The following is a 22,947-nucleotide window of genomic DNA, read 5'->3' as shown; positions in this document are numbered from 1 at the left end:
TGTTATAACTTTCTCTCATTTTTGACGCTGAACCGCCGACGTTGGAGACCAGCTGTGCGCTGTGTTTTTGTAGTGTCTAGCCTTTTCGTAGCTCCTTCACTGAGGAAAAAAAATGGGATTGTCCAGCAGAAATCTGACAGCTCCTGGAAAACTTGGCACTACGCAAGAAACACAGTACAGGTTATCAAGCCAAACCTTGCTGTGGTGACGTCTGCAAAGTTTGGTTTTCTTTCCAGAGTCTGGCCGTGGTGTGATTTCCGTCCCAAATTTGATAAAAAGCTAATATCCTGCTTTTTCTTACATCGGGGTCATTTGTGGGTTTTTTTTTAATATGAAAGAAGAAAGTAATTTTCTTATTGTGCTGAATACTTATGCAAGTTGCGGGACTTTAAAAACAATCTCTTCACCGTAATGGTAATCATTCAATACCAGGCAGGAGCAGCTCTACAACTGCTTTTCAGCGGGGAACCGCAGACTTTATATCCTCTGCATCGGCCATTGCCCCTCCCCCTTCACTCCATAGCAACCCCCGCATGCCACTTGTACCACCGCTTCTCTCTGTAAGTTTATGGTGCGCTCTCATCTTAAATCTCAAATTATGTTCACGTTTCATATTTCGGGAAGGGCGAGGGTGGGAGCGAGGGTTTCCAGTGTGCATGTCTATTTGGATAATAGGATGATTCTGTGACCCCACGAGTCTATTGTGTTGGTTTGGTCAGCGTTAACTGTTATTCTTGATCCCCAGTCCCTACAAGCGGTAGGCGATAAATGGTTTACCAATCAAGAGCAACGGGCGTTTGTAGATAAACTATTCACTCCATAATCCATTCCTAATTTCTTAAAATCCGTTGTGATTTTGACGTTGACGACCACGAACCAACACTCCCGCACTGATTTGCAACTCGGTTGCAGTTTCATCCTAAGCATCAGCTGTTATGATGTGCCAATGAGGTGTGATCTAGATATTCTGTCAGTAGAAGTTGCCCCTCCTCCCATGCCCCGCCTCGATCATTTTCAAAAATATGTGACTTTAAATATGGATCATGCGGAATTGAGCCCAGGCTTCATGCCAGGTCTGGTGAGTGCGAGTCTCTCTCTGCCAGTGCTCCGCAGACCAGGCAGCATCCGCCGAAAGGAAATGAGAGTTAAGGTTTCAGGCGGAAGACTACTCGGCACAATCTGCAACCTCACCTCTCTCTTTCCACAGACGCTGCCCGACTTGTTGAATGTTTCTAGGACTCTAGGTTTTGACTTTGTGATTTCTAGCATCTGCTATTTTTGTTTTGATTTTCAGACTTTGCGAATTATTTATTCTCCCGCTTCCATTCACCGCGAGATGCTGCTGAATCTCACCACCCCCGTCGTCTTCCCCTAGTGGACCTAATCAAAATCTCCGCAGACATCTCTCTCTCTCTCGTTCAGTCCCTGGAATCTGCCAGTATCGTCCTGAGGTGTCCTTTGCCTGTTGCACTGGGCTGGCTTTGTGCTGGTGAGCGGCTGGCCCGTTCCACTATCCAAAGTTCCACGTCTGCTGAGACAGGAACTGCAGATGCTGGTTAATAAATAAAAAGACACAAAGTGCTGGAGTAAAGCCCCTGTCCCACTTAGGAGACCTAAACAGCAACCTCTGGTGACCTTGCCCGCCACTCAAAAAAAAATCAAGGTGACCTGCAACCTCCTACCACGCATATTTTGAAAACCTTCCTCGACAATGAAGAAAACCGGCTTCGACTAGACCTGCGACAAAAAAAAAATATCGATTTTTTAAACGGCAAACTATTTTTAGCCGAGGCCGGTTTTAAACATGAAAAAAATAGCAGCAACCTAGATGAAGCCTCGACAACGCGGAAACCACTTTCGACCATTAGGGAGAGTGACCAAAACCTCCAGTGATGGAAACCTTGGGTGGCGGGCAAGGTCACCAGAGGTTGCTGTTTAGGTCTCCTACGTGGGACAGGGGCTTAACTTAGCAGGTCCGCTAGCATCTCTGGAGAACGCAATTAGGTAACATTTCAAGTTTCAAACCTTCGTCATACTGGCCTGAAGAAGGGACTGGACCTGAAACGTTACCTATCCATCATCGCCAGAGAAGCTGCCACAGTTACTCCAGCACTTTGTGTCCTTTTGTGTTTCACATTTGTTCATGGTTTCCTTGATATTTCTGTTCTCCTGGTGCTGCTCTAAAGCTCTGGGCATATATTTTCCTCAATCCTTTGCTACTTTTCCTATACCATTTATTCCTTCTCCATGTTGTTTTGCTTTAGCGTTATTCCCCTTGTCCTCCCATGTTCCTATCCTTTTCCATTTTCACCTGTCCTTTGTTCTAACCTGAATGAACCTGTTGCCTTGCTGTTGTTCTTCTTGGTCCAAAAATTCCCCTGATATTCTGAATGGGTTCTCTTCTCTCCCTTTTATTCTTTGGTACTTACTGTTTTTCTTTGTTGCAGTTTCACAATTGCACTCCATTTCCTTAAACAGATTTCCCCTCCCCTTTAACCACCCCTATTGTTCATTCATTACTTCCCACAGTCTTTTTTGCTTTGTCATATGCTTTCAAGTGATCCCCTCCATTAGCTTCTCTGTCCCCTATTGTTGACTGATCCCACTGCTCACACATTTACTCTCCCAATAAAAACAGAAAATGATGGAAAGTTTCAACAGATCATGTTGTATTTGTGGAAGGAAACACATGGTTAACAATTTAGTCCAATGATATTTCATCAGGGCTGGAGATAAAGAGATAAAGCAAGTTGTAAGATGCTAATGACTGAAGGAAGTGAGACAGAATGTTCATGATAGGTTGAAAGACATGAGAGTTTAAACGGTAATAAGGATGATAATAGTCTGGATAAATAAGTTGAGAACCTGAAAGGAAAATGTAAATGGAATAGCTAAATCACACTTGAGTCTGGAAGGATATAATAGGCCCAGTGGACAGAAGAGGTGCAGTACTAAAGCTTATAGTGAACATCAATGGATCAGCACAGAGAACTAAGCACGAAGGACATGGAATTTGGAAGAGACCAGGTGGTTTGAACTAAGCTTGCCATAAAAGTGATCAGTTAATTTTCATTTTGTCTCCTCAAAATAGAAGAGACCAAGTTTTGACCAGCAAGTACAGTATGCTAAAATGAAATATGTATGAGTTCACCTGAAAAAGCTTTGGATGTGGGAAGGAGGAAATTAAGAGGAATGTTGCAACTTCTATGTTGGCACAGGAGGGTGCTGTAGGAAGAAGTTGTACTACTCGTGATTCAGGAAGTTAAGGAGGTAATGGTCCCTTGGGATAACAGCATAAAATGCTGGAAATTCTCAGCTGATCAGGCTGTGTTGTGAAGAGAGAAATAGCTGACATTTCACGTTGATGACTTTTCATCAAAGAAAACCTCTCTTTCCACAATGGCTACCTGGCCAGATGAGTATTTCCAGTATTTTCATCTCAGATTTCATCTGCAGTTGTTGTTACTTTTTCAGGTATTTGGAATATTGGAAGGAAATAGGAAGATGTGTTTTGTGATGGTAAAGAATGATCTTTCAAATGTGAATGCTGGTGGGGTGGAAGCACATGGCTTGGGCAGAGAAGCAAGGATGAGTGCTGAGTTGTAAAAAACTGGCATAGTAGAAAATTGGAAAAAGACCATGTAAAACATGACCCCTATCACTAGTGTCCTTTAAGGTACTATATTTTTTTTTAAAAAGCTGAATATTGGATAGATATGTGAGAGTTGAAAGGAGGATAGGTGAGGGATTTGCAGAAAAATGATGGTGTGTAGGGAGAGAATGGGAGTATAGAAGAGGGATATGTAAACTTCTCATCCTCCTAATCTGTGGTGTTATTCTATTGTCCAAGCCTTTCTCCATCCCCCTCCCCCACTCTCCAATGTTCTCAATTTCTGTTCTCCACTCATCATTCTGTTCCCCCACTCAAGATGATATTTCTATTTGTTCATCTTCCCCTGTCTTCCAACCCAGGTTCTATGCATTGGACTCTTTCTACTCTCTGTTCATTCCATCCTCTCCTTGCACATTGCCTTGCTTTCTTTGCTCTCTTCTGTTTCCAAACCCCCTCCTTCAAACTTTTACCAAACTTTCTGCTTACCCTTCCTCCTTTTACTCTATTTTCTTCACATTGTTCTGTTCTGTCTTGTGCCATCCGCTCACTCCCCTTTTTTCTTTTCCACCTTATCCATCCATTATCCCTATGTCACTGCCAACTCCCCCCCCCCCCCTTTCCCATCTTCCCAGTTGCCTCTGCCTTTGATTCTTATCTTCTTGTTTCCTTCACTTTTCATTCCTCTCTCCAATCCTTTCTCCAACCTACCCTTTCTAACTTTCCCTCACCCTCCAAATTAATCCTGTTCATCTTGTATCCACCACCATCTATGTACTGGCTAATTGTCTTTCTCTCTCCTCGCCCCCCTCCCGTCCAACCTCCATCCTGTCTGATGCTCCAGCCTTTCCCCTCCACACCAAACTGTTTCTTGATTTAAGCCCTCCTAATTCCAGATTCTCCTAATTCCTTCTCTCTTACATCTCACCTCCCTCCTAGCTGTAACCCCCCCCCCTCTTAATCTCTTCATCCTCCCAACCACCCCCTCCTTGATCACCCTTTCCATTCCAACTCCCCTGCTCCTTTCCATTTTAGTTCTTCACATCTGCCTACACCTTCTCTCTATTTTATTCCCATTCTCCCATGGTTTGGTGGTATTTATGTGTAGTGTTGTCTGATTTGATTGGATGGCATGCAAAACAATGCTTTTCCCTGTAGCTCGGAACACGTGACAATAATAATAATAAACCTACCTATACATGGAGGCAGTTAACGTGAAGCAGATGGTTGGCGATAAGCAGGCTCCGCCTAGCAACAAGCGAGGAGGGGCCGGTGGTGGCCTCGGCTTCTCCACCCGATGTTCCACCTTTCATTCGCTTCATGTTGCTTCCTTGTCTGTTGGACCATTGAGGTCGGACTCGGGGTTACCAGGGAAGCCGACGAGCTTGGGGAAAACGCGGCTCTGGGACTTTTAATTGCAGAAAAAAGCTTTTGGATTCGCTGGGAAGTCAGACAGGAGTGCTCGGAAGAACGAGGTAGTTCGCTGCCTAGGCTGACGACTTTTCCTTTAGATTAGAAAGGCACACAAGTCATACCGCTCCTTCTGGCTAGAAATCGGATGTTTAGATGTCAACTCTGCCAGGGGCTTTGTTTGGAAGTCAGCAAACCCGGGGCTTTTGAGAGGGAGGTATATGCATTCCCACCCTCATGTGCTCTGCAGTCCAGCCCTCTGCAACATCACGTTGTCAGCAGTTACGGTGCATTCATTGATTTCATTTTATATTTTATTTTAAACAAACAGTGAAATGAAACCTATTTGCAATTAAATGAAATCTATTTGCAACCTGATTAAAGTAAATTGTTTGCTTGCTGGCTCGCCAGGTACAAGTGGAGAGGCAGCGGACTAATGGTGTGTGTTTCTCCCCCTCTCTGCAGGCAGGCGGATGACTGAGGGTCTGGCGCTTTGCGGCTGCCTGGCTTAGGGCGCGGCGATGAGCGGGCACGCGGGCTGGTGCAGGGGCCGCCAGGCCATTCGGCGCTGAGGCGCCGCAGCCACCGCCACCGCCACCATCGCCGCCGCAACAGCAGCAGCAGCAGCAGCACGGACCCCATGGGTTTGTCACGGTGCGCTTCTGGAGTCGAAGAAACCGTCTAGCGCAAAGGTAGCCACACACAGCTTTTGGTTCACTGAATTATGGAAATTTTGTGGAAGACGGTGACTTGGATTTTGAGCCTAGTCATGGCCGCTTCGGAATTTGACAGTGACACAAGGCTTTCTTACAGTTCTCAAGGTAGGATAATCTCAGCATGACCGCATACACCGTAGAGTAGCGCCACATCACCACGATTTAAAGCACAGTTTGCCTCCCATTGGCTATTGTTGGGCCACATTCATTCTCGCAACTATATTTGTCTCAGACACAACAACGTTTGACCGATTGCGACAGCACGGTTTAAACATTAAGCCTATTGCGCTGCATTGGGTGTGATTGGCTTTGGATGAGCCCTTCCGATGACAGCCCCGTTATATATAAAGTATGCAAGCCAGGATTGGCAGAAGATAGCTCATATAATCCAAAGCAAACGAGGTCCAGGTTTAATGCTTTGTATATGACAGAAATGTGCATAAACTTGCGTTACCGATATTGGCAGAATCCGCATATTGCATTTGATGTGTTCACGGTAGATTTGTACCAGATCTTGCAGTTTACAAGTTGTTACTGGGTGACACTTTTCACGGAATGGTACTGCGGACTATTTCTTGCATGTCTGGTGATTTGGTCATCTCTGAATTTAATGTACTTAAGATGTTTACACATATTCTATTAATGTTGGATTGTAAAATGATATTGCTTAGTTTAGCATCGCTGCTGTTTTGAAAATACTTGATAGCCACTTCCCTTTAATTTAGCTGGAATGAATTTTGACTCCGATTTTAGTGGTACTTTGTCATGTCCTTTTTTTTCCTTCCACGCCTGTTTCCTGCATCTTTCCATCTTGTGATTTCAAAGAGGAATTCCTTTCTTACCTTGAACATTATCAGCTAACGGTTCCTGTCCGAGTGGACCATAACGGAGATTTCCTGAACGACAGCAGCGGGAACAACTATAAGCATTCGAGGCGAAGGAGAAGTTCGGATGTTCCACCCCGAGATCCAACCGATACTAAATTATTTTACAGGCTGTCCGCCTATGGAAAGCACTTTCATTTAAACTTAAGTTTAAACACTAAATTAATCTCCAGACATTTTATCGTAGAATATTGGGGGATTGATGGTCCACAATGGAAACACGATTTTATTGATAACTGCTATTACGTGGGATATGTAAAACATGAGCACAGCACTACACAAGTGGCTTTAAGCAACTGCAATGGCCTGGTGAGTAGAACATTCAGCTTGATTTTCCAATTTGGGATGTTGTTTTAATCCTCTCTTTATTTTGTTTTGTAAAGTATAAACTGTTATCAGCATCTGCCTGAAATTTGAACTGCACCGACATAATAGTTGCAGGAGTGGAAACTCAAGCAGCTGTCCCGCTGTAGGATGCACATGGCTAATTTGCATATGATCCACCGCAGTGGGAAGGGTAGCCAGCTCTTAAAGAGGCAGGACCCTTTCACTGGCCTCTGCAGACGGAATGTTATTCAGAAGCACGTAGAATATCGAAAGTCCCGTGCAGCGTTCCAAAGTAGAGTTTTCTGTAAAATACTTCACGCAGTTCCCATAGTTTAATTAAACTATTTATTTATTTGTGCTATTGTGAGAATGGCATTATTTAGAAACTTAACTAGCTTCTTGTTTCGTGTTTACAAGTTATGTTTATCTTCCCATAACAGAGATAGCCACTGTAAGGGAACAATATGCTTCTGCTAACTTACAAGGAATATAAACCCCATAGTTTTGTTGCATAGATGGTGACTCTTTTTTAAAGCAATTTAACTACCTTTTCTTTGGTTTTGAATTTGGTTTAGATGTAAATTACTTTTGCAAATGCCTAGTTGGTAGATTTACTTAAAAGTACTAAAATATACTGGAATCCCCATTTTTGGAAGAAAACTGTTTGAAGAATGATTAACAACCAGAGAATTGCAGTGTAACCCCACCGCAAAAATATCCAGAGGAATAACAAAGTGACCCACAAAAGCAATGTATTGAAAGAAAATGGAGCTTTTAATTATTCAGATGATTATTTTACCTTTTTAGATAATATTGCCAAGTAATTGTTGCAAATATATAATGAATAATTTTGTTATTTAATCTTAAAATACAAGTTCAAAGTTTGGAAAACATAATGTGCACAGTTCAGGTACATTTCTATTCTAGGAATGTTTTGGTTTGATCTTTTGGCCCTAATGCAGTAATGATAATTTGTTTTGTTTTCCGAAGCATGGTGTTATTGTAACAGAAGAGGATCAGTATTTCATTGAGCCATTACAGAATATATCTATGGACTATAACAGTGACTTTACATATGGCAAAGGCCACCCTCATGTTGTTTACAAGCGTTCCTCCATTCGACCAAGACATCATACCAACATGTCAAAGTGTGGCGTTCCAGGTAATTTACTTGACATTGTAACATATTATATAAATGTCATCAGTTTCCTTCTTATGAAATGAGTGCTCAGTGTGTAGATCTATGAAGCTGCAAAACTGACAAACCCACATGGTTAATTTCTAATGCGGTGCAAAAGCTTTATGACTTTTTTTTCATTGCTTTTGATATATTGTAGTGGATTATTTTAATGCACTTGATGATGACGGAGATAAATTTGTTGTTTGAGAGGTTTTAGAATGCTCCTAGCCACATGGTGCTGGAAGATGCTCAAAGTAATGTGGTGTTGATTACTACTCTCAACTCTGGGATGGAAGTTTGTAGATTCAAGTCTCATTCTAGAGCTGTGAGCCAAAAGGCTATACTGGCATCATTACAAAGTACTTGGGAAGTGCTGCACTTTTCTGGATTTATCCTCAGTAACTAAACTGGCATTTATAACTTAATCATTGCCTCCAAAATGGACCGGCTGGAAATTGTTAGATACATGACAAAGTGATGTTGCGCCAGTTTAGTATGAATCACTCGGGCTGCTTTATGACGTTCAAGGCCTTGCATAACTAAACAAAATAATTTCCCCCATTGTTTGCCATGGCAGATGGTTGAGATCAACAACTTGGATGAGAATGAACATGGCATGATTAGTAAATTTGTAGATGACACTAAAGTCAGTGGTATTGTAGACAGTGAAGACGGTTAACCAAATATTACAGCAGGATCTTGATCCTGGGCAACTGGGCTGAGGAATGACAAATTAAGTGTAACGGTAGTGCCCTGGAAACATTGTAGAGTGAATACAGGCACATAGTTCCCTGAAAGAGGGGTCACACTTAGATGGGGTTGTAAAGAATACCTTCGGTACATTGGCCTTTATCAGTCAGGGTATTGCGTATAGAAATTGAGACGTTATGTTACGGTTGTACAAGATGTTGATGAGGCTGCATTTGGAGTACTGTGTCCATTTTTGATCGCCATGCTATAGGAAGGATGTCATTAAGCTGGAAAGGGTCGAGAGAAGATTTGTGAAGGTGTTGCCAGCACTTCAGTGCCTGAGCTATTTAGAGAAGTAGGGCACGCTCGGACTTTATTCCTTGATGCGTAAAGGCTGAAGGGTGATCTTATAGTGATTTGTAAAATAACAAGGGTAATAGATAGGATGAATATATATACAGAGTATTTTATCCAGAGTAGGAGAATCAAAAACTAATTATAGGTTTAAGGTTCCGGGCAAGATTTAATATGAGCCTGATTGGCAACATTTTCACTCAGAGGGTAGTAGGCATATAGATTGCGTTGCTATAGGAGATAGTTGAGGCAGGTACTATAACAATAGTTAAAAGATCTTTGAATAAGTATATAGATAGGAACGGTTTAGAGGGATGTGGGCCACATGCGGGCAAATGGGACTAGCTTAGATAGAGCATCTTGGTAGGCAGAGGTGAGTTGGGTTGAAGGGCCCGTTTCCGTGCTTCGTGACTCTATCGCTGCATGACTCTTATGGTAGAGTAAGTATAACAAAGAACAGTCTGGGAATACGGGGAGTGAAAGATGCTAAGAAATGATGTTTGGTGAGAAAATTTAGGGTAACAGGAGAAGGTAATTATGAGATTATTAGTAGAAATAACCGAAGGTAAGGTGCAGATGCAATCAGTGTTCTGTCAGTGAAGAGCTGAATAGACTAAGGAGATTGGAATGGGTTTTGGGTAGGAGTGATCCATCACAATCAACACTTACTGAAGAATCTATCTGAATGAAAAATGAAATAAAATAGTTTATTTTAAATAATTCTATTGCAAGGTAGATAAGAACATTGTGACAAAATATGTAGCTGCTATTTGGTCATGGCTACTTTTGCGGATATATAAAAGTTGCTTGTTTTCAACATTGTGGTGATAGCTGTGCTTTAAACGTATTATTGTCTATAACGTGCTTGGGGATAATTTAAGATAGGAAAGATGCTATTTTCATCAAATACATTTTTATCAAGGTTTTGCAGTAGCAATATGTCCATTTTTTAGTAAGTTGTCAATTGTTTATCATCCATAAATTGAAATATTTATTCTACATATGTATGCTGAATTAGTGGAAGATCATACGAATTTCATAACGGCTTTAGTTAGTACCGCCTTAACATTTGGAGGGGATCTTAATGTGGGCAAATGGGAATAGTGTAGATGGGTAAAAGGTTGTGTAATGATTTAACTCGAACACACATTAAGATACAACACATATTTATTAAATCACTTATACATTGGATCTGCAGACGTTACAGCTCCGAGCTGCTACTGCAACGAACTAGTATAAGCGACTTCTCGATATTATAAAAGTACATACCAGGCGGAGCTACTCAGAGACGGAAATCCCGGGGGGGGGGGGGGGGGGGGGGGGGGCGGGCCAGGGGGGACACGTCCCCGCTCTGTTTTGAGATGTGGGGGATAATTTCCCCCCCCCATTTTTTCTAATCCGGATTTTAAAACCTTGTGAAATCTCTGCTTTCCGCGAGACAGTCGGGGTGGGACTGCTGATTGAGGGCGCCGATTAGACGAGAGAGGCGTAGGTCAGGAGGCAATGGGCGCGGGACATGATGATTCAGCGCGATCATTGGAGGAGCGAGGTGTCAGTCAGAGGTGGAAGTGGGGAGGTGGAGGACAGGATAGCGAACAGTGATTGGAGGAGGGAGACGTGTCAAAACACTCTCGGCAGCCATGGACACAGACCTGCGCCTCATCCGCAGGCAGGATCAATCTCGGCTCTCCGGCGCTGCAATAGTTGCCGAACCACCACTGGACCAACCCCGTCCCCACCCGAGAGCGCCCCCCGTGCCCGGGGGTGGCCAGAGACGTCGGGAGTCAGGCAGGAGCGGTACCCCCAGGCCCACAGCCAGCGCAGAGAAGCAGCGCTAAACCCAGCTCAACTTTGCCTGTCCCGCCAGGTTAACCTACAGCCCTGCCTGGACTTGCAGGAAATATGGTCCAGGCTTACAGCCAGCACGGAGAAGCAGCGCTAGCTCCATGACTCCAGGCTGGTGTCCCATCAGTCCAGGCGGGGCTGTAAGTTAACCCAGCATGACAGGCAGAGTTTAGCTGCATTCAGCGCTGGATTGAGCTGTAATTACCGTTCACAGGGCCCACGTCTGAAGCCTCGTGTGAATGTGTGCATGCGCGGGCGGTCGCCAAGAAATTGTGTCCCCCGGTCCCTCCCATATTTTCATTTCCGTGCCTGTAGCTACTATTAACAAGCACTATAATTGACTAGTATGAAATAGACAATCTACATCTCTTCTTGTAGAAATAAAGAAACATCGGTGGCTAAGCAATATAAGCAGAATGTTAAGAATACATTTGCAAAGTTACACAAAACCGCCATATCTAACGGGTGGCCTGCAAACCCGTCCGGCCCGTGTGTGGTGTGAGACCGCCTCGCCTCCTTTCGCTCTAGACGATACCGGGGATGGGAGTGGGGAGTGGGAGACGAGATAGGCGAGCCAGGCACCAAACGACGCGGAGAGAACGCGGTAGGAACGACGGTTGGTGGTGGGGGCGCGGGACCGACTGTGGGAGGGAGCACAAGACACGGGGCATCGGGATATGGAATCGCTGGACGCGGTTCCTTCACCGGAAGGATGTGTTGACGATTACGTCTGTAGATGACTCCGTCCACTTCGACCAGGTATGATCGTGGTTCTTTGGCAGGGCTGTGGATGTGTCCCAGGCATGCATGGCCCTTGTCGGTTTGCAGACGAACCACTTGTCTACGTGCAAGAGGTTTAAGTGGCTTGCTGGACTTGTCGAAGAACCGCTTCTGCGGGTCACGTTTAAATTGTAGTTGTTTCTGAACCGCAGGCGGGGAACGAACTTGTGGCTGCAACAGCTGCTGGGAGACAGACAGGGGAGCATGGGTTTGGCGAGACATCAGTCGTTGGGCTGGAGAACCCAGTATGGGATTCCGTGCAATGTTCCTTAGATTGAGCAGGTCCAGGTACACGAAGGATATATGAAATAGCCAGTCTACCGGTTGGCAAGGATAATTAGTGCCCAAGGGACTGTTTTGTGCTGTATAATTCAATACCTTTCAGATATTAGTAGCCGGGTGCAATCTGTAGTGCACGAACAAACATGGTCTGAAAAATGAGGCATTGATTATGTTATTTGCCGTACTGGTCAGATTTTAGTGCAATTATTGGTGGAGGGGTAATCTGATAGTTAATTGATATTTGAATGGCCACAATATTGAGTACTTTAATATAAACTTAATCGGTCATAGTAATTTTCTTTGTTGACTACATTTTGAGCCTAAACTGGGACCAGGAATTTATTTTGATTATGAAGAAACTTTAAATAAATAATATATGATATTTATAATTGGTTAATTGGAAAACACAAAAGACAATAATAATCAATGTTACTTATACTTGACTAATTAAAACACACACACACACACACACACACACACACACACACACACACACACACACACACACACACACACACACACACACACACACACACACACACACACACACACACACACACACACACACACACACACCATGTTAATGTTTAAGAAACAGTCAGACAGTACATGAATGGGACAGGTTTGGAGGGATATGGCCCACTGGTGTAGCTGGGACATGTTGGCCACTGTGGGCAAGTTGGGCCGAAGGGCCTGTTTCCACACTGTATCACTCTATGATTCTATGAAATGAAATGTAAAGCTACTCATTTAATTTTCAAAAGTCTGAAAGACAAATAAGTTAGTATTTCTGATAATCCTATCACATCACTGCTCTGGATCAAGATTGACTCATCTTATGGATAATTAAACAACTGATGTGTATTTCCAGCACTTTTTATTGGGTATTTGTTTAAAAAAATGGAAAGAGAATTGTTTTCTTCATATGATGCATTTGTTCTGAAACAATTTACAGCCAATAAAGTGTTGAAGTAGGCAGATATTTCAGCCAATTTGTGTTCAGCAAGGTCCCAAAGGTAGCAATGAGATGTTATTTAAAACAACATTCTTTAATGGTGTTGTTTGGAAAATATGTTAGCTGGAACACCAGGATAATTTTCTAGTTCAGTGTATTTCTTGAAATTATTTTGTTGACCCAAACGTCTCATCCAAAAAATGGTGCAATATTTCACTATCACTGAGCTGAACCCTTAACCATGTGCTGGGGCATTTGAAGTGAGGCTTCAACCTACAGCCATTTGATGCAGCTACCACCGACTCAAGGATGACTGAGAATATTTTCAAAATTAATTGTGAAAATTGTGCTTCACTCATATTTGGAGGCTAATAAATACAGAATCAGCTTGCTTTAAACTGCCATTTGGATTGTGGGATGAAGAGAATACTGTACATTTACTGTGTAGGAAGGAACTGCAGATGCTGGTTTTAACCAAAGATAGGCACAAAATGCTGGAGTAATTCATCGGGACAGTAAGCATCTTTGGAGTGAAGGAATGGGTGATGTTTCGGGTCGAGACCCATCTTCAGAGGTCTGAAAAAGGGGCTCATCCCAAAACATCACCCATTCTTTTTCTTCAGACGTCGGAAGATGGGTATCGACCCGAAGCTTCACCCATTCCTTCTCTCCAAAGATGCTGCCTGTCCCGCTAAGTTACTGCACATTTATTCTTGTGCACTGTGTGATATGCATTTTGTCTGATATTGGCAGAATATAAACGTTGCATCGTACAAGATACAAGATACATTTAATTGTCATTTGGACCCCTTGTCCCGCGGCCATCAAAGCCACGCTGGGTGGTGCGAGGTCGCACACCGGGCTCTTGATGTTAGAGCCCCCGGCGTGCGCTCGCAGAGTCCCGCGGCCATTCCAAGCCGCGCGGGGCAGTGATGTAGGCCCCGCTCCAGGAGCTCTTCAACCCCGCAACTCGGGCGGGGGAAGTCGCCGTTGCGAGAGCCCTGAAAAGCGGTCTCCCTCCAGGGACCCGCGGGCTCCCGGTGCCGCCGTCCACAGACCTGCCGTTGACGCCTCCGACTCTCCGGTCGGGCCGCAGCAGCAGCAGCAGCAGCGCTCCTCCACCGCTCCACCCGCTCCGGACTCGGCCAGCCCCGCGACGGCGACGGTGAGTCGTCGGCACCAGAGTCCCCGGTCTCTTCCTGTTGGAGGCCGCTCCTCGTTGCAGCCCCAACGATAACGGAAACCCGACGAGAAAAGGTCGGGTCTCCCGTGCAGGGAGAGATTTAAAAAGTTCCCCCCCCCCCCCCCTCCCACCCCCCCCACACAGACACCCCAACAAAAAATAACAAAAACTACATAAAAACATAGACAAAAAATAATAAAACGCGGACAGACTGCAGAGGCCGCTGCTGACGAGAGTCGCGCCGCCCACCGGAACATGTATCTTGTATCTTGTATCTTGTAACTAGACACAACCCAATTAGGTGCAATGCCAGCAAGTATCTCAACATGCAAAGTGTTGCGAGAATCTGTAACTTTTGCCCCCACGAAAATTTTGATCCTGGATGAATTTAAAATTTCAAGACTATAATTAATAGAAACAGATTGTGTAAGAGCATTAAAGGATGTGTAACAAGGGCAGGTAAATAGAGCTAAGGCCCACAGATCAAGCTGTGGTTTAATTAAAAGGTGCAAAAGGCTTGAGAAGTTGATGATTTACTTCAGGTTCTTTGTTTGAATGGTCTTTGTTTATTGAAACTAGCTTGAGAGTATAATAGAGCTTTACTCCACCTGAGGTAAAATTCAATAATGTAAAAAGGTTTTATTTTACCTTTTCACACTGGCATCCAGAAAAACATCAGATTCCAACCCAGAAGTTATTTTTGCTTCATTGCAAGTTGAAAGATATTAGACTAAAGCATATTTTGTAGCATACGTGTCTTAAAAATGGTACATGATTTGGACTACGATGGAGTGAGAAGATTATGTTAAATTTGCTTTGACATGTACTTTGACAAATGTACAGTGTTGGGAGCAGTTGGAGAGAGACTAAATATTGCTAGTTGTTTAAGAAAGAACTGCAGATGTTGGAAAAATCGAAGGTAGACAAAAATGCTGGAGAAACTCAGTGGGTGAGGCAGCATCTATGAAGCGAAGGAATAGGTGATGTTTTGGGTCGAGACCCTTCTTCAAACTGATGCCAGTTGATTCTTTCCTCCTACATGCACGGACATCCATACACTCAAAATGTCACCTGTACGTGGCTTGCAACAGGAGGTTGAGCAGTTGGTGTGTGAGGGAGGGATGGGTTAGAAGTTGTTGGTTAGGGTTAGAATGTTAGGTGGTTGTGATTAATTCTCAGATATTGGGTTACTGTCATTGAAACTAACATTTTCACACAGGGATCAAAAACTTCAAAACATTTAATGGAGTTTTGCATATAAATGGAGTTCCTCAAAATTTTCAAATAGGCTTTTCAACTGCATTTTGTTGTACATCTAGTCACTTTTTCAACATAGCTGTATAAAGCATACGGTATGCGAACACGCACATGACTTCCTTGGGAAGAAAAAATAGGTGCAGTTTATAAGAAAGCAGCCATTTGATATTCATTATTTTATGCTTTTGCCTAGTTGAAGGTTTTGTAAAATGTTATTCCCAGATGTTTCATCACAGGACATTCTATAATGTGGCACCTGCCCAGAGTGTACAAATATTATTGCATTTGGATTATAGAGGTTTGGCACCCATATTTGAGTGTCTTTGTTCATTGTGACTCTTTAAAAAATTCTGCCTTGTGGGTAATTAGGAAATTTGCTGAGTGTCCCAAGAATGAATCCTCATTACCATGGAAATGTTTGCCTTCTCATCTCCCACAGACTGAAGAATTATGTTCTTTGATCTCCCAACCACTCAGTGAAATCAAAGCCAGTTAATCCTTTTCACAAACAAGTTCAGCGAATACGAGAAACACTCCAAATTAGGCATTTTCTTTGAAGAAAGGAGAGTAGCAATATCATCTAAAACAATGGGAATAGCTCTAGGTTCGTATGAGGGAAGTTTGCATCTGATCTGTTAGAGATAAATTGTGGGAAGACCCCAAGGCATTAATTTTGAACTGCTCCACTTTCATTAGTTACTGTCACTAACTAATAACAACCCTACCGGATACATTTGTGTGGTGTTATTATGCAAAATGGTTAATTCTAATTTACATCTGTTTTTATTAGGATCAAGACAGGTAGAATATTAGAGTTGAAGGCATACTTTGTCAATTTGGCCTTGGGAGGGATATAAATTAATGCTTGACCCATAGGAAGAAGAAGCATAGGACCTGTCTTCTGCAGATAGACACAAAATGCCTGAGGTACTAAGCGGGACAGGCAGCATCTCTGGAGAGTAGGAATGAGTGACGTCACCATTTCTTCTCTCCAGAGATGCTGCCTGTCCCGCTGAGTTACTCTTACATTTTCTTCTATCGGTGTAAACCAGCATCTGCAGTCCCTTCCTACGTATGTCTTCTGCAGTTTTCTTGATTTGACCACTACCCTTAAAATGTTATGTTATAATATGCACCAGAATGCTTCAGACATCTTTGATGGAAGAGAGGAATACAGTGTTCCTTAAAAGGATCAGACAATCCAAAAAGTTAGAATTTATTGGCCTTTTACTAAGTTGAGGTCTTAGTCAGTTAAAGTTTATAACTTTTAATTAAGAGAAGGAAGAGGTGCCAACTACTGTACGATTTATTCATATAGTTAAGGGGACTTTACGGTTCTTCCTGCCTTACTATCCCTTGTGTGTCTCAAGAGAGAGTTAGATAGGGTTCTTAAAGATAGCGGAGTCAGGGGATTTGGGAAGAAGGCAGGAACAGGGTACTGATTGGGAATGATCAGCCATGATCACATTGGCGGTGCTTGTTCGAAGGGCTGAATGGCCTACTCCTGCACCTATTGTCTATTGTGTGGTTGGTAAAATTGGTATTAGAACTAGAGACTCGGGCAGCTTACAACCCAGCGGTATGAATATTAATTTCTCTAATTTTAAGTAACACTTGCTACTTCCCCTCTGTTGTCAAGCTTCTGAACAGTCCTTCCATAAGCTCTCTACCCCATTGCGGACATTTATATTTTATCTCTGGAACTGATACGCTACAATGCTGCGAACTATTTTCTGCACTCTGTATCTTCCCTTTTGCTCCATCTATTGTACTTGGGTTTGAGTTGATTGTATTGATGTATACATTGTCTGATCTGATTGGATATCATGCAAAACATATCTTTTCACTGTACCTCGATACTTGTGACAGTAATAAACCTAAACAATTAAACCCAGACATGACATTCATGGCAATGCAAAGCTTTGGAGACTAGAGATGCAAAATTACGTGCGCAATTAATGCACAATGTACATGCTACATATAATATTCTAAATAATGCAGATCTTAAAATATTTTTTGGAAAGAAAGATAAGGAAATATAACATAGAAACTCAGGAAACAATGTTAAAATAAAGCACTTTCACATGGGAATTTTTTCTGTTATTGGTGAGTATTTACTATTATATCTTCAATTAAAATCATGACTCGTTTGATGTACTTTTTTTCATTGCAGTTTGATAGAGTTAGAGTTTTCCATGTTTAGTTTATGTAAATTCCTAATTAAGTTGCCATCTCTGTGTGCAAGAGCATAGAACAGGAAACCAATACTCAGTCAATTCGGCACATTCCACCCACAATATAAAACTTCCCAACTGGGGATTCTGCCCATTCCAGAGAACATACAAGGTATTTGGAAAAGTTCTTCCTGCTGACCAAGTAAATCACACTGAACTGCAGAGCAGCTAACTAATATAATAACATTTCCGTGGATGAGGCAACATCTCTGGAGAGAAGGAATGGGCGACGTTTCGGGTTGAGACCCTTCTTCAGTCTGAAGAAGGGTCTCAACCCGAAAAGTCACCCATTCCTTCTCTCCAGTTATGCTGCCTCACCCACTGAATTACTATAGCATTTTGTGTCTACCTTCGATTTAAACCGGTATCTGCAGTTCTTAAACATTTCTGTGGTTTCAGCTTCTTCGGAACTTCCTGTTGCAAACAAAATTTGATTACATTTGGCTCCATTTATTGTTATAAATTTCAGTCTCTAACTGTAACTATTATTTTGCAAAGATGGTAGTGCAATAGGTTTAGGTTTGTTGGTGTCACATGTAATGAGGCATCTTGAATATCGTTTTGCATGCTATCCAAACAGATTTGATATGCCTAACAAAGAATCAGTTCAAAGTATTTAAACTAAATTAAACTAATACTTCTGATATTCATCTTGCAAGATAAAATATTTTAGAACTCTTGGTATCACTACATTAAATGGTTTGGTAGGGAAAATAATTATCACATTTAGATTGTGGATTGGTGTGCATATTGTTTGGGGGTCGAGGTGATTTGACTATTTTCTGCACCATTCTACAACACTGGGCAAAGCCGCCAAGTATATTAATACTTGGATAAGGGAGAGCCAGTGGATGTGGTATATCTGCACTTTCAAAAAGCCTCTGCCACAGAAGGTAGTTGAGGCCAGTTCATTGGCTATATTTAAGAGGGACTTAGATGTGGCCCTTGTGGCTAAAGGGATCAGGGGGTATGGAGAGAAGCAGGTACAGGATACTGAGTTGGATGATCAGCCATGATCATATTGAATGGCAGTGCAGGCTCGAAGGGCCGAATGGCCTACTCCTGTACCTATTTTCTATGTTTGCCTCATTGTCCTTTACGGTGAATTGGGAGAAGGTTATTAACTTGTGGTTCCATCTTAACCTCCTTGGGAGGTAGTCTGGATCTGTGTGGGAGGTGTGTAGGTTTCCAAGAAAGTGTTCCAGACTGTTTAGTACTTGCCAAGTTCCAGGTAAAGTCTCTGCATCACTTGTTGTGGCTAACATGTGTTCCACAGATTTTTCACTTACAGTTTTTGTTGGTAGAATTTATACTTTGGCGTTTTAGGGATGGGACAGTGGTGGTGGAAAGGTGACGGGTGGGGAAGGGATGCTTGTGGTGAAGGAAGTTGGAAATGGCATGCTGTTTCAAAGCTGTGCCCTTCTCTTTCACTTTCGAATTTATTTTTGTTTGTTCATAAAATTTCAAAATTTCTTCTTCTAATTTTATATATCTGCATGTACACTGTCAAGGAACTAATGAGCTAGGTCTCTCTGGACAATGCCATTGGCAGTCCTAACATGATTGTGCCCGTTGGTCCTAATGTGGAGGACTTACTTGCTGGCTCTCAGTGGGAACAGGTCTTGGGCCCGACCCAGGAACTAGCGCGATAGGCTACAACACTGGGCAAAGCCGCCAAGTATATTAATACTTGGATAAGGGAGAGCCAGTGGATGTGGTGTATCTGCACTTTCAAAAAAAACTTTTACAAGGACCCACACATAAGATTAGTATGCAAAATTAGAGCGCATGGTATTGGAGGTAGGGCTTTGACATGGATAGAGAACTGGTTGGCAGATAGGAAGCAAAGTGGGAATTAACTGGTCCTTTTCAGAATGGCAGGCAGTGACTAGTGGGGTGCCACAAGGCTCAGTGCTCGGACCCCAGTTATTTATAATATATATTAATGATTTAGACGAAGGAACTAAATGTGACATCTCCAGGTTTGCGGATGACACATCGCTGGGTGGCCGTGTGAGCTGCGAGGAGGATGCTATGAGGCTGCAGGGTGACAATAGGTAGGGTGAGTGGGCAGATGCATAGCAGATGCAGTATAATGTGGATACATGTGAGGTTATCCACTTTGGTGGCAAGAACAGGAAGGCAGATTATTATCTGAATGTTGTCAGATTAGGAAAAGGAATTCTCTGCCACAGAAGGCAGTGGAGGCCAATTCACTGGATATATTCAAGAGAGAGTCTGATATAGCTCTTAGGGCTAACGGAATCGAGGGATATGGGGAGATAGCAGGAACAGGGTACTGATTTTGGATGATCTGCCATGATCATATTGAATAGTGGTGCTGGTTTGAAGGGCCTACACCTACACCTTTTTTCTATGTTAACAACTTTAATATATGCCCTGTCATTCAGGCATATAAAACAGACCATTAATATGAACTAGTTTTAATAATTGAACATGTTTGCAATCAATAATATAAACAAAAAGTATTACAAATAATTAAAAGCATTATCTAAACTGACTTAAGTTTAGAAAAGATTTGCCTTTCTTTTGTATTCTAATTCACAGATTTAGAATCCACACTGAAATTGGTAGTACAGGTGCACAACCTTTTATCCGACAGCCTTGGGACCAGACACTTTTTGTAATTCGGAATTTGTCGGCCTTCGGAATGGAAAATTTTTAGCGTAGATTTTAATGGCTGGCTCAGTGGTAGAGTGCTCGGCTCATATCCGCAAGGTTGTGAGTTTGCGCCTTGATCCCGGCAGTTCCTCGGTCGCGAGTTTGAGTCTTCAGTGTAGTTTTTTTTTCTTGCAGAATAAATGTCTGTATGAAATGCAGTGTGTTGAATGAATTCCTGAATTTGTAAATGTGACCGCAGCATTGAATCGCCTCTCGCACTCATGTCACCCTAGCGGGGCTACATGCCCTTAGGCGGCCTAAGGCGACATTTTCACACTCTTATATCAAGTCAAGTCAAGTCAAGTCAAGTTTATTTGTCACATACACATACGAGATATGCAGTGAAATGAAAGTGGCAATGCTCGGGGAACAACAAAACAACCAAACAAATTATAAACACAATCATAACACACATATTATTTTACATAATAAATAATAGAAGGAAAAATGTTCTGTACAGTTAGTCCCTGGTGAGAAAGGCGTTTACAGTCCGAATTGCCTCTGGGAAGAAACTCCTTCTCAACCTCTCCGTTCTCACTGCATGGCAACGGAGGTGTTTGCCTGACCGTAGCGGCTGGAACAGTCCGTTGCAGGGGTGGAAGAGGTCTCTCATGATTTTGTTTGCTCTGGAGTTGCACCTCCTGTTGTATAGTTCCTGCAGGGGGGTGAGTGAAGTTCCCATAGTGCGTTCGGCCGAACGCACTACTCTCTGCAGAGCCTTCTTGTCCTTGGCAGAGCAATTCCCAAACCATATGGTAATGTTCCCGGACAAGATGCTTTCCACCGCCGCTGCGTAGAAGCACTGGAGGATCCTCGGAGACACTCTGAATTTCCTCAATTGCCTGAGGTGGTAAAGGCGCTGCGGTAGGCGGCGCGGCTCTGGTCAGCAGCGGCCTCTGCAGCCTGTCCGCGTTTTTATTATTTTTGTCTGTGTTTTTATGTAGTTTTTGTTATTTTATGTCGGGGTGTGTGTGTGGGGGGGTGGGGGTGGGGTGGGAGGGGGGGGGGGGAAACTTTGTGAATCTCTCCCTGCACTGGAGACCCGACCTTTTCTCGTCGGGGTCTCAGGTGTCGTTGAGGCCGCAACGAGGAGCGGCCTCCAACAGGAAGAGACCGGGGACTCAGGTGCCGACTCACCGTTGCCGTCGCGGAGCTGGCCGAGTCCGGAGCGGTGGAGGAACGCTGCTGCTGCTGCTGCTGCTGCTGCTGCTGCTGCTGCTGCTGCTACCGGAGAGTCGGAGGCTCTCTACAGGTCTGTGGACGGCGGCGCCGGGAGCCCACGGCTCCCTGGAAGGAGACCGCTTCTCAGGGCTCCTGCAACGGCGACTTCTCCCGCCCGAGTTGCGGGGTTGAAGAGCTCCTGGAGCGGGGCCTACACCACTGCCCCGCGCGGCTGGAATGGCCGTGGACTCTGCGAGCGCACACCGGGGGCTCCAACATCAAGACCCGGTGTGCGACCTCGCACCACCCGGCGTGGCTTCAATGGCCGCGGGACAATCGCCATCGCCAGCCGGGGGCTATGACTTTGACTCTGACATCGGGGGGGGGGGGGGGAGAGTGCAGTGGAGAGAGAAGTTTATTTGGCCTTCCATCACAGCTATGTGATGGATGTTTATGTTAAATGTAATTATTGTTGTGTCTGGGGTCTATTTGTATGTAATGTATGGCTGCAGAAACGGCATTTCGTTTGGACCTCCAGGGGTCCAAATGACAATTAAATTGACTCTGACTCTCTGACTCTTACTCACCAGTGCTGAGGCGTGTGATGACCATGTCATATCCTCAGAGATGTGGACTCCCAGATATTTAAAACAGTTCACCCTATCCACAGGATCCCCATTTATACTCAATGGAGTGTACGTCCTCGGATGATGTGCCCTCCTAAAGTCCATGATCAGCTCCTTTGTTTTTTTGATGTTCAAGAGGAGGCTGTTCTCCTGGCACCAGAATGCTAGATCAGCCACCTCCTCCCGGTAGGCCCTCTCATCATTGTCTGAGATCAGGCCCACCACCACAGTGTCATCAGCAAACTTAATTATTGAATTGGAGCTGAACCTATCCACACAGTCATGTGTGTACAGGGAGTACAATAGGGGGCTGAGGACGCAACCCTGGGGCGATCCTGTGCTCAGGGTGAGGGACTTCGATGTATTCCCTCCCATCTTGACTACCTGAGGCCTGGCGGTGAGAAAGTCCAGGACCCAGGCACACAGGGAGGTGTTGAGCCCCAATTCCAGTAGCTTCCCGGCCAGTCTGGTGGGGACTATCGTGTTGAAGGCTGAACTGTAGTCTATGAACAGCATCCTCACGTAGCCCCCCTTCTGGCTGTCCAGATGGGAGAGAGCGGTGTGCAAGACCTGGGAGACCGCATCGTCCGTGGACCTGTTCGGACGGTATGCAAACTGCAACGGGTCCATGTTCCGAGGGAGGAAGGCGCAGATGTGATTCTTCACCAGCCTCTCAAAGCATTTCATGACTACCGAGGTAAGGGCCACCGGACGGTAGTCATTCAGGCAGGCTGGGGAGGCATATCCGTGTGCAGCAGAGGCGACGTGCGT

General features: G+C 43.9%; 1 protein-coding gene across 4 annotated transcripts in view; it reads left to right on the top strand.

Annotated features, from left to right (window-relative positions):
- adamts6 (ADAM metallopeptidase with thrombospondin type 1 motif, 6) overlaps positions 1 to 22,947 on the top strand; it is a 281,109-nt gene that overhangs the window by 794 nt on the left and 257,368 nt on the right. For 2 of the 4 annotated variants that reach the window (XM_055635071.1, XM_055635051.1), the window contains exons 2-4: positions 5,486 to 5,841; positions 6,562 to 6,929; positions 7,938 to 8,109. In XM_055635071.1, the coding sequence (XP_055491046.1) occupies positions 5,745 to 5,841; positions 6,562 to 6,929; positions 7,938 to 8,109 (637 nt within the window). In that variant the 5' untranslated portion in view covers positions 5,486 to 5,744. Of the gene's footprint in view, positions 1 to 1,873; positions 5,086 to 5,485; positions 5,842 to 6,561; positions 6,930 to 7,937; positions 8,110 to 22,947 lie in introns of those variants that run through there. The other 2 variants (XM_055635060.1, XM_055635078.1) reach the window with 2 other exon arrangements.

Source organism: Leucoraja erinacea, chromosome 1 (genome assembly GCF_028641065.1).
Source record: "Leucoraja erinacea ecotype New England chromosome 1, Leri_hhj_1, whole genome shotgun sequence".
Taxonomy (NCBI): domain Eukaryota; kingdom Metazoa; phylum Chordata; class Chondrichthyes; order Rajiformes; family Rajidae; genus Leucoraja; species Leucoraja erinaceus.
The sequence above is the reverse complement of the archived record's forward strand: the minus strand, read 5'-3'. Positions and strand labels throughout refer to the sequence as shown.